At 32.0% G+C, this 12,283-nt stretch overlaps 1 protein-coding gene across 4 annotated transcripts in view; it reads left to right on the top strand.

The window, feature by feature from the left end:
* Positions 1 to 12,283, top strand: part of LOC132757688 (RNA-binding protein Musashi homolog Rbp6-like) — a 110,090-nt gene that overhangs the window by 83,542 nt on the left and 14,265 nt on the right. For 2 of the 4 annotated variants that reach the window (XM_060749041.1, XM_060749044.1), the window contains exons 8-10: positions 5,553 to 5,635; positions 6,727 to 6,802; positions 8,982 to 9,044. In XM_060749041.1, coding sequence (XP_060605024.1) covers positions 5,553 to 5,635; positions 6,727 to 6,802; positions 8,982 to 9,044 — 222 coding nt within the window. The remainder of the gene's footprint in view (positions 1 to 5,552; positions 5,636 to 6,726; positions 6,803 to 8,981; positions 9,045 to 12,283) is intronic. The other 2 variants (XM_060749043.1, XM_060749045.1) reach the window with 1 other exon arrangement.

The raw sequence follows: 12,283 nt of genomic DNA, 5'->3' as shown, positions 1-12,283 counted from the left end.
TGCGTAAAAACAAAGAGATTAATGGAATTGTGATTAAGTTTAAGTAAATGTCATTGTAAGATATTTTCATCGATCAGTAGTAAATACCGTTTTACGTATGCTGATTTGAGTAACTATATTGCTGTTTTTGGGTATAAACCCGGAGATGACAGTATGAAAATTTCAAGTAATGAAACAAGTACGAGTGTAAAGTTTAGCCTGGCCTAGAGTCCTGAAGAAAGATTAGATGAAACTTTTCAATTATTTTTCACTTTTCGTCACCTTAAAGTTAACTTTGGTTTAAGAGGTGATTTTTCATTTTGAAAACAGAGAGGATTCTATGTCAGTTTTTATTGCAAGCTGTAGGTGTGTGTTTGCCAGAAACACAATAAATTACATGCACAATTTCCAAACACTTACAAGAATTTACAAGAATGTGTTTTCCCTGAATGAGCTCTAATCAAATCAATTTCTCGTTTGAAACCTGTGGAACATTTGTCTTTCACATACAGAAAACAATATACTACATAATAATTCCTTGTTGTTTGTTGTACTGTAAATACAAAAGTATTTTCAGAGGGAGTCAGATGTTAAATGTTATTGTCTTGAAAAAAAAACCAACAACAACACACACACATTGTACCAGAGTTCATCTTTTGGCTACTTTCTGTCAAATGAAGAGGAACATTATTCTTATTCACATATTAAACAAGAATGCCTGATTGTAGAACTGTTTGATTTATTTTTTATTCAAATTTTTAATCAATCATTGCTCTGAAAGTATTTAATGTTGGCAAACTTCTGAAGAAGCAAATTCAAATGTTTTGACCACTTCCTACTACAATAATTATGATATAATAAACTAAATATTTAGCTTTGTAATTTTATTTATAAGAGCTGTTTTCATTGTTTAAGAATGAACTCATTAAGTGCATTTAGCAAAATACAATAAAATTCTCAAGGACTGTATACCTTTTGTTTGTGCTAAATGAGAAGTAAAATATTAGTGAACACCTTTTATAAGGGTTATTAGTTCTGAAGTATTTGAGTGATTTTGAACCCTTGTAAATCGTAATTTATTGTTTTTCTTGCCTATATGTTCCTGTCAATATATGCTGTGCACATGCTGCACCGAGGTTCAGAATATATTCATGTATACATTACAGCTTTATGCCAATACTGAAATTTACATCATTGGATTGAAATTTTCCAAATTTAGAAATAAGCTTTTATTGAGACTTATAGAAAAACGATAGGCATATGAACAAATTATTTTTGTCAAATTATGAACACACATATAAAGAAAATTTGTGTCCCCCACCCCCCCTTAATTTCGTTAGACATGTCTGTTAAAAGGAACAGTTGGGAGGGAGGGGGGACTTCGTAAATTCCTTTTCCCTTAATATTGCTTATTTTGCCAAAGTTTTGTAAAAATTCACATTTCGGCTGTTGTGAATGGCTTGTTTTTCCCAAATTTATTTTCTATCATGAATAAAAAAATTCCAGTTTAGTAGACCGTGACTGGTTCTCCAAAAATTGAATAGGGAAAAAAACAACATCTAAGTAACAAAGACATGCATTGATCTATACAACATGGGTGTAATACCTGATTTTCAAGTTAATATGAGGCAGTACTTTACTGGGAGTTGCTGTAATTTATGACGTGTCTGACATTGAAACATTAATAAATACATAAATCCTCTTACACTTTAATAATCAGTTAACATCAGTTATACAACTACTGAACAATATTTGAGCCGCGTCACACGACAAAACCAACATAATGCGTTTGCGACCAGCATGGATCCAGACCAGCCTGCGCATCCGCGCAGGCTGATCAGGATCCATACTGTTCGCTATCAGTTTCTCTACTTATAATACGGTTTGTAAGCGAACAGCATGGATCCTGATCAGACTGCGCGGATGCGCAGGCTGGTCTGGATCCATGCTGGTCGCAAACCCATTATGTTGGTTTTGTCGTGACGCGGCTCATTTATACTTCAAGAAAATAAAAAAAAATGAATTTGAAGTTTTCAACTCTGCAGCAGAATGTGGGTGGAGAGATAAATTATCATGGAATTTTTTTTGTCTTTTGAGCTAACTAGATTTGATGTAACTGTATTATGATTTAGGAATCGGATATGATATGGCCATGTATATGGATGAACTAATATGCATTTCTAAACATATGTAGAGATAGCAACGTCATTCTAAAAGCTGTGTGGTTGTAAAAAGTAAAAAAAAAGTCTGCTTAAACATATCATGAATTCAGGGTGTTTTTTTTTTTCCTGCTGCTATTTCAAATCCAGCTTCGATGTGACCTTAGAGCATGGCATTGATGGATTTAAATCATTGTTGTGTATATAATTAATTGATTAATGAGTTAAACCACAATCGGTTTCTACAAACAAAAAAAATGTTTAAATAAAAAGCAAATGCAGATGTTGAGCATGTCAAGTTAGTGAGTGCAATTGTATTGCCAGATTTCAGCGCCGATTATCGATCAAATAACTTAAGTAAAGAGTGCCGCCCAGAATTTATTTACAATCGTACCTTTCGGAAGTAGGATGTCCCATAATGATTTATACCCATACGAATATTCACAACCTGAATATATTTAGTGTAAATTGATACTGAGCTATAAATAGTACGATTAATCATCGGGAATGTTGATTTATGATATTTATATTCGACTTTGCCAAGTTTTTATATAATTCAAGATAATTGACTGAAATAAATGATCGTAGGAAATGAATGATTAATCAATAATGTTTTACTGTATGATAATAGATTCTCCAGATCTTTTATTCATCTTATATTGTAATTAGAAATTGAGACTTGTATAAATAACAAGTTTTTTGTTTTAAACCTTGTGTGCTCTTTTATTATGACAGGGTGGAAGGGATGTAACTCTGGATTAAGAAACATTGCTATTGTAATGCCTGTAGAGTTAGCCCCCTTTATTAATAGCATCAAATTGAATAAAAATGATGATGTGCCAATTTTTTCAGGTCAGTGATTTCGATGGAGACACAGGCAGGAAACAATGTATGTGTATGGGTAAACTCCACTCTAGTATAGGAAAAAAACTAAAATAGCCTAGTCGTGTCTTAGAAAAGATTCTTGGTCGTTATTTTCAAGAAGAGAAAGAGATGCTTTTACATTATGTATACCTATTGTATTTGATCTGGCAATGTGATTGTATAATTATCGCCCTTGTTGTAGCTTTGATAATCATTTCTGTTCATTTACTGCAGTAAAAATCCTCAAAATGGCAACTCGAAACATGTTATTTAAATAATGTACGTAAAGAAACAATTTTGGAGGGTAAAAAAAAGACAGCGATGCAACTGTTTAAAGATCTTTAGAATAAGATACAACATTGTTTCAGGAAGTGACTTCAAATTCAAGTAGAATGTCGCCAAAACAATAATTTTTGAAGATAATTTTACTGATTTTGGACTGTAATATAATTTATTCTTACTGTATGTTCTGTCAAACAGCTTTCTTATTCTTAGAGTAGAATCAGCAGCAGTTACCAGTAGCCATTTTGAGGAATATAGTGGAAAATATACAGTTGGTGACGGAATTACAGTGTTGAACGTTTTAGAAAGTACTGTATATAACTTCACAGTTTCGTAGCTATATTATGTCTCTTTACAGCTGTCTTAAGCACCCTTAATATTCCAACTTAGGTCATGTGACGCATGTTTTGTAGATTTCTGGCATGCCATAATGCGGAACTGGTCAAAATATTGTTTTTTTTCTTCATTTTTTGTGTTCGCAACCTACGGCCAGACACGTCAAAAACTCTGCACATGTACTGCTACTGTTTATTTAGATGTACCAAGTATTAATAATTTTTTTTTTTTATTAAAAACCTGTCTCGGCGAACAAAAACTTTGCTTGTAGATACTACAGTATTTAGATTGGTGTTGATAGTTATTTTATGCAGGAGCAGGTACCGCATTGTTTATCAGGAATGCTGAGAACAGGCAGGTTGATAGCTCGGAAAGTCTTTGACTGCTTAACTTAATAGAAAGCTTTTTTGAATGACCATTATGCACTTTGTTGATTATGTAGAATAGATGTACTTTTTTACTCTTGAAACATTTTTTTTTTTACTCTCCTGGTTTATATAAATTTATTAAATAAAATACTTAAAAAAAATCTGAGGTTTAAAAAAATAAGGGTACTTTTAACACAAATACGTTCTTTTAAGGGATCGTAAATTTTTTTTAATGATTTGTAATGTTAACTAAAAAGCAATGTTATTTTATTACCATGGCGTTTTTATCGAAAAAAACTTATATCACCAACTCTTTGTTTTAATTTCCAACATTTCTGAGTCTGTCGAGAAAATCGTTAAAAATGTTTCTGAACAGTTAACAGCAGTTACAAGTATTGATGAAAAGGCATGTCACAGCTCTATTTTTGCTGCAGGTATTTCCGGAAAAGTTAAACATAAAAGCAGTCATGTAGCTAGATATATACTGTATGTGCTATTTTTAGAGCTGCAGTATTTTTTTTCTCCCCCCTCTTGAAAAGTCTGTGAATCGGTTGAACCAGGATAATGTTCTGCAATAAAAATATGTATTTTAGGATGCCATTAATATGTTGAAATGGATTTCCGTCTTTCTTTCAATCTGGACAAAATCGTTTATCATCTTTAAAGAAAATTTTGAAATAAGAACTGATCAAATAGCAAATAGTGCAGACCCTGACCAGACGGCACAGATTTGCCAGCTGATCTTTGTCTGCTCTTGTAGCGTGGGTAAGGCTCCGGTGCTGCCAGGAAGCGGAATGTTAAAGGGTTAAAGGTTTTATGAATAGCATAACTTAATTATAACTGAAAATACTCTAGTAAAAATGAGCACAAACAAAAACTAAAAGACATTTGCTTTCATTAGACCAAAAAATTAGATATTCCTTTCTTTAATGTATCTATTAGACTTTTTCCCCCTACTAGAGAATTTCATTAGAATAATTATATTTTACTTAAACGAATTTCCTATTCTTATTTTATGCACTTTAGTGCTAGGCAAAACAATGAAAGTAGGGGTTTAACCTAAAGTTTTGAAAGTGAAAAATGCATTAAAAAAATAAATTAACAATGATGTAAGAAATGGTTTCGGTGGAATTTAAACATTTATATTGATATAAAATTAATATTTCTGTTAAGTAATATGCTTGCTGATGAAATTGTGTAATAAGAAATGTGTTTACACATGACATAGTCTTCGTACTTTACACCTGATATGCTGCAGTAAATGAATAGAATTCTAACGTTTTTACAGCAGGGTTTAAATTGATTATTTAATCTCAAAACCATTTCAGATAATACAATATTGGTTCGATTTTCAGAAAAAAATTGTTCACTTCACCTTGGCAGCAGGCAGAAAATAATACGAAATAACGAGACTGTATTGCCAATGCCCGTGGTACTGTTTGGGAACTTTCGCAACTGTAATGTGTATATATAATTATACACATTGACCATCTTTGTATGCATTGTGTAAATAAAAGATAATGTTGACATATGTGTAAAGAAATTCAATATTTTATTCTTGCAGGATTTGGTTTTGTTACGTTTGAAGACGAAGATACTGTTGAAAGAGTGTGTGAACTCCATTTCCATGAAATCAACAAGAAGATGGTTAGTATTACAGTTTATTTACTTGATCGTAACTGTTTGAGTAATAGCTTGCTAAAACGTCAGTAACTGTTGTTCTCCTCAAGTTTCAGAGGGTGGGGGGAGGTGTGCACCTGTTGGGTTCCTCCACCAGTAAAGCTGGAAAGTTGTTCTATGATCTCTATTGAGCTTGAATTGAGACGTAAAACCCGACAAAAAAAAACTAATTGTGGCCATCAAAGTCCTATGTCATTGGTATAAAGCCAGTCTAGTCCGTACATCAGCATAGTCTTAAGGGGCAGCTCTGAATATTACCTTATAGATACTGAAACATTACCTTAAATAGCAATTGACAGTTTCGAATTCAAAGCTGGAGTTCCGTGTTAACAATTGACATGTATCAGCAAAGAGCCAATTGAACATTTTTAGAGAGTACACAGTCTTCAATATATATATATATACAGTACTTATGTGAATCCAATAGAATGAGAACCCTGAGACACTTTATATAATACATGTTCTGGTCCATTGCGCTCCCTAAATATTTTCAATGTTAGATATATTGAAATAATACTGGTATGTGTGCATGTGCAAACAAATTCTGTGATTACCATGAATTGAAATCCAAAATATCTAAGAAACTAGACTGTTTCATTTAATGAAATGAGTATGGTATAGCCTCTATAGAGCAATTACCTCTGTACAACAACCATTTTATTTCTTCTATAATGAACAATTTTCACTATATTTAACCACTGTAGAGCAATGACCTCTAAGCAGTAACCAAGTTTAATATTTCTCTCCCAAAGGGCGTTTCTTTGCACAGGTTATACTGTAACAGTAAATATGGCTGTTTATGTGTAAGATATGTTCCATTTGTCATAAGCACTTGGTCGTAAGCCCTGATAAATACTTCTATAATGATATTGGATGTTTTTTATTGATAAACTGTTATGACATAAATTATATTACTATTATATTATTATGTTTCTCATTTATGCACAAAATATCACCTTGAGCTGAAAATAATAGATTTCCATAATTATGCGCTTTATTGAAATGATAAGCTTTCGAAGGAATTTGTATGTATATTATATTTGTTTATCATTTAACAGGTTGAGTGCAAGAAAGCACAGCCCAAAGAAGTGATGTTGCCGCAACAATTGGCACGTGGTCGCGGTATTGCACGAGGTAAATATGCTGTAGTAATATTGTAAATGGGGACCGAGGGGGGATTAATTTTTTTTTGGTAAAAACTAGAAAAGTAGAAATGTAATTTTATGGTTATTGTAGACATTCTGTTGAACGCCAAATGTTCCGGCAGATCGTTATTTTGACTTTGCATACAAATTTTGCGATATACTGTATAAGTAGATATTTCCGTGTGTCGAAAAGTTAGCGAATTTAAAATTCTGACATTACATGAGAGAAAATATTAGCATAACTTGCAAGGGTAGAATTAAATGACAAGTTGGTTGATATTTACTTTGGAATAAATTTTAGCGATTTACAACTATTCGAGAACTTCGCCAGTATTTCTGCGGCGCTAACTTCACCACTTATACAGTACTGAGAGGTTATCTTTTTCTTTAATGCCACTTTATTTAGAAATTGTAAATCTGCCGGAGCATTTTGTGTTATATTAATGCTGTAATCCATTGCATAAGACCTTTTGCCATTCTGTTGCTAGGAAACAGTTTCTGCATGCTCTTTTAGGGGGTCATTTAGTTCATGTAACCATGTAAACAATTTAACTAGTTATCTGATGTTGAAGATAATTTACAGAATGTCTTAGCAAGAAATTGACGTTTTTTGAAACAAAATTCAGTAAAGACGTGATTTATTTAGACTATGCTGCTATTAGTAGACTGTTATAATATAGGTGTAAGACATATATATTTCATGTGTTTTTTATGCATGACCATTGTATGATAGAGTTACTTTTAAATGTTGAATTTTTTATTCTGTTAATAAAATACCCACGGTGATGTCACAAAAAAAAACAATGTTTCAGAGAGGTAAAAGGTCATGCAAAAGGGAAACTTGTGTAGAAATTTCAGTGTTTTTTATTATCTTTCCATGAATTTAGATTTTATTGTGCTATCACTAGCTTTTAAAGGTGTTTATACACGGATTTTGACAAATTGTATCAACTTAGAAAATTAATCACTGATTTTCCTGTTTTTTATCAGTTTGAAGTTTTATCAATGAAATATTTTTTTATATATCATAGAGTCTTGTAATTATGTCTGTTCTGATTAGAAATATTTATATTTAGATTTTGAAAAATTTGAATTCAAATTCTATCTGGGACAATTTTGATTGGTCATACTATGTTGTAAGCCATCGTCTGATTGGTTAAAATAACCACAGTCAGGTCACATGATCATGATGTCATGAAATACCCAGGAAGAATTTGGAATCAATAATGTTGAGGCACATAAACCTGGGGAAACACCACTTTCTGTTTCTTTTTACAGAAAAACTGGATATATTTCTTTTATTTTTTTTCAAAGATGGGAAACTTTTCAAAATAGTTTTTGTAGAATGACTGCACTGTGGGTTGAAATGATTTGATTGTTTCACATCTGTTGTGTGACAGGTTTTTTTAGAGTAATTTGCCTGGTATTTCTATATAGATTCTAGAATAAATTTGTTTTGGAGCATAGGATTGCCAAGTTATTTTAGCTATTTCAAACTTTCTCCAAAACGAGAATAGCAAAAGAAAAACAAAACCAAAAAAAAACATTTTGAGGAAATCAAATACAGTGTTTATACAGAACACGTTCTAATCAGAAAAACTGGAATGGCTTTTCCACTTATCAGGAGTTTTTTTTCTTCTCTAAAGAAATTGGCTTTTGGTAAACATCGGAACAGTAAAAATATTTTATAGTTTGTTTGGAGAAAGTGCCGATGAGAAGTGAGTGTTTCCCCCAGTTCATTCAAGCTGCATAGAAAATCATGTTGCTGTCATGTGAAATATAAGAAAAAAGATACCGAGTTACAAGGAATCAACTGATGTTTTATTTTAAAAAAAATTCGATTAAAAAAAAAATATATTTTTTTTTGATAAGCTGCAGAAAAACCTGTATAAAAGGACCATCATATGGATAACCACTTGGTGGCTCCTGATTACAAGTTGCTCTGTATTTAAGGATAAATATGCATTGTTATTGCTAAAAAGAATTTTATATACAGTACAACTGGTCTCGGTTCACCAATGGTCATTACCCATAGGGTTGACTGTACTTTATTTCAGTATTTTAAACATGCAGCATGATTTTGTTTGCAATTTTGACAAGAGTGTGAAGCTTATATTTCTTGCTGCCACTAAACATATTTTTTTCCCTTTTTTTCTAATCTTCCGTAGTGACCGAGGATGGAGAGATTATCTGGGAACCTTTACCCAGTGACCTTGTTATGCCAGAATTGTGTAAGTGCACCATCTTTTCTCCATGACAACAAGGGCATATCTTTTATTCTACCCCCAACAGAGATGCTAGTTCTTTTCTTTTTAGAATTTCTTCAAATATGGATTTGTTACACTTGCTCTGCCTATGTTATTGGATCTTCTTTTAGTGGAAATGGTTTCGTTCGGGGTGGGGGGGGGGGGGGAATTTATCATTTGAGATTACAGGAAAAGGGTGTTGGGATTTATTTTCATTGAAGAATTAATATATCACTTAAGAAACAATTCTTTAGTATTGAAATTTCTATGGAAATATAGATATACAATAGATAGATAGAAAAAGCCATGTCTTGGATCAGATTGTTGAAATATGTTGTGAAAAATTTGGCTTTGTTTCAACTTAAAAAAAAAAGATATATATATATACTGACTTCCTGTATTTGGCTTTTTGGCTTCCAGCCTTCAACAAAATTTAGTGATACCTGGAAAAAAAAAAAAACAACAACATGATAATTTGCATTTTTTGTTCAGTAGACAGATCAGTTCAGACTGATAACTTAGGATTTCACATTAATATCAAAATTATAAAGAAAAGTAACTTCTTTACATTCACAGCTAGCATCTCTGTTACCATGACGATGTGCAAAGCCTATATTGCTGATAAGCCCTTATGCTAAAGCCCTTTGCTTTATCTTGAATTATTTATCATTAGACAATAAATTTGCTTTCAAACAATTCAATTTTATGTTTTATTAAGTGCATAGATATTACAAATGAACTTTAATAAAAAAAATATCCTCCATGCAGCTGACATATGCCAGCAGATGAGTTTGATTAAAATCCCCCGAATTTATTCAAGTAAAAATCTTTAATATTCATTAATACATTCACATGTTGAAAAAGGCTATACTGTAAATGATAAGTAGAAAGAGAGAAAAAAAAATTATAGTCTGTTTCATTGTTCTTTGAAAATTAAAATGTAGAAAGTTCTAGAACTCGTAGAAGTAGCATGTCTCTTGTAATGTAGAAGTTCTATTGTAACTTTGTAACCAAGGTGACTTGGAATTGAACTAAGTGATTCGATCTTCTTATAATATATATTAATGAAATTTTAACTGTATACAAGAATTGATGAAAACTTTAATTTAAATGTATTGTCTTAGGGTACAACACATATGTGTGGTAACTTCCGTCGTAAGTTCTTGGAAGTGTTACAATGGTGTATTGAACCATTAATTTTTTCCCAAAATTGGGAATTAAATTAAGATCTTCGTCTTGTCACAATTCAGGTGGTTCATGTCATGTAGCATTTTTAGTAAATACATAATTTATTATTCGTAATGCAATAATAGTAATAAAAAAAAGTAGTAACAAAAAAGATCTCGGTAACATGCTAAAATTCAGATATTTGCGTGAGCAAAAATGTGTGAAGACAACCACATTATAACAGAAATATGGCCTTTGTACAGAAAAGACTGAAAGTTTTTTACCTTTGAGATTAGATTTGACTTGTGAATTTCAAGATTGAATTTCCATTTTACAGGGGGAAATGAAAGAAGAACTAGCCTTTAAGGCTTAAACTTGTCAAAAATGATTTGCAGGATGGTGTAACAGCTAGAGTTATTTTTTCAGTTTTTGAGAAGAATGTTGTTCAAACATTTGATTTTTGTTCAGTTTTAGAGCAATGTCCTGAAGGTGAAAGTTTTACCTTTTTTCCAGGATGGTTTCCTTGTAACAACAGTTTTTCAAGAAATCTGAAGTTACACTTAGGTGGCTCATTAATTAATTCTTCTGTAGGGAGTTTCATCTCCTTCAATTTGGAAGATTTTCTGGGATAATTTATCTAATCAAACATTTCTATCAGTAAGTAGTTAGTTTAGCTGGGTGTGATGTATGAAATGCAGATAAAGCTACCTCCTTTGTGAAGATTTAGATAAAGCTACCTCCTTTGTGAAGATTTAGATAAAGCTACCTTCTTTTTGAAGATCTCTGAAGAGTAGTCTTAAAAAAATGTAGCATGTGTGCCATTTCAGACTGATTGCTTCTGTAATTTTTTTGCTTTTTATCAGTTGGAACTGGAAAATCTCCGAAAATCTCAGTTAACTGCTGTACCCCCCTCTACCAACTTGATGAATGAAGAATAATCAGGAAATCTATGGAATGTTTTATCCATTTTAAATGGCCGATCAAGGTGTTAATTTTCCCACTTCCTGCCAAAATCGGGTACTTAAAATACATCTCCGAGTGAGTTGAGATAGTGGTATCTGTGAATGCAATATTTTTTTTCCGTGTTCACACAATACAAACATATGTCGAATCAAGAATGCTTATCCAACGGCGCCGCGAGTCCAAAACGCAACAAACGTGGCATAAACGGTTTTAATTGCTTTTCAAAAATGCCAGAGATCTGTTGATTCAATAGTCTAGATGAGTGCAGAAACAGAAAGTTTCCATGCAAGTGATTGAAGATTAGGGTATAAACATTAGAAGATCGCTAGTAAAGAGAACATGCGCAGGAGCACTGTTATAATTGTTGTTTACAAATTGGTTCGTTTAACCGACTGATAAGCAAGAAGAAAAAATTATAACATTTACAAGTCATTAATTGTTTAACACATATTAACGGAGAAAGAGGAAAACAGTTCATATTAAGTTCCGGTACTCTTGAAGTATTTTTGATACCTGGGCCAGAATATTTGTTGGACGCGAAAAAATATAGTAATAAAATATGGGAGAAAAAGTAACGTGGAACAAAGATAATTTTAATCAGTACATTTGCACTTGAGAATAAAAATCATTATATAGTTTTAATGGGTTATTAAAACAGGTTTGCGACGTGTTTTCCGTTTTATGAAATGGTGATTACAGGTGATACGCAGATGAAAATAGCAACACGAGTGTTGTTCATGCCAACTAATCTCATTGCTTGTCAGAAAGTGGAATTTATTCGTGGAAATAAGTACGAGTTTTTTTTTGCCAATTTTTGGTTTTAAATTTATCGGTTTTCTTGGATAGTAGCTGCCATGTTGGTTTTTAAAGTGTGAGATTGATCACAACGTTGAAGTAACTCCGAAGATAAAGATAATAAAAATGGTATTTTCAGAAAGTTCTAGTAGAATTGAATGTTTCCACGAAACTTGAAAGTCAATGTTTGAATTAGAAAAAAAAATTCCATCTTGAAATTCCAAGAATCTTTCATTAATGAAATTTTGCCTGTACTTTTTTTAGACATTGATTTGAATTGTGACAAGACATGACAAAGC

The sequence above is a fragment of the Ruditapes philippinarum genome, unplaced genomic scaffold, assembly GCF_026571515.1.
Source record: "Ruditapes philippinarum isolate M1 unplaced genomic scaffold, ASM2657151v2 ctg29_1_1_1_1, whole genome shotgun sequence".
Lineage (NCBI taxonomy): Eukaryota > Metazoa > Mollusca > Bivalvia > Venerida > Veneridae > Ruditapes > Ruditapes philippinarum.
Note: the sequence above shows the minus strand (reverse complement) of the source record. Positions and strands in the feature narration are given on the sequence as shown.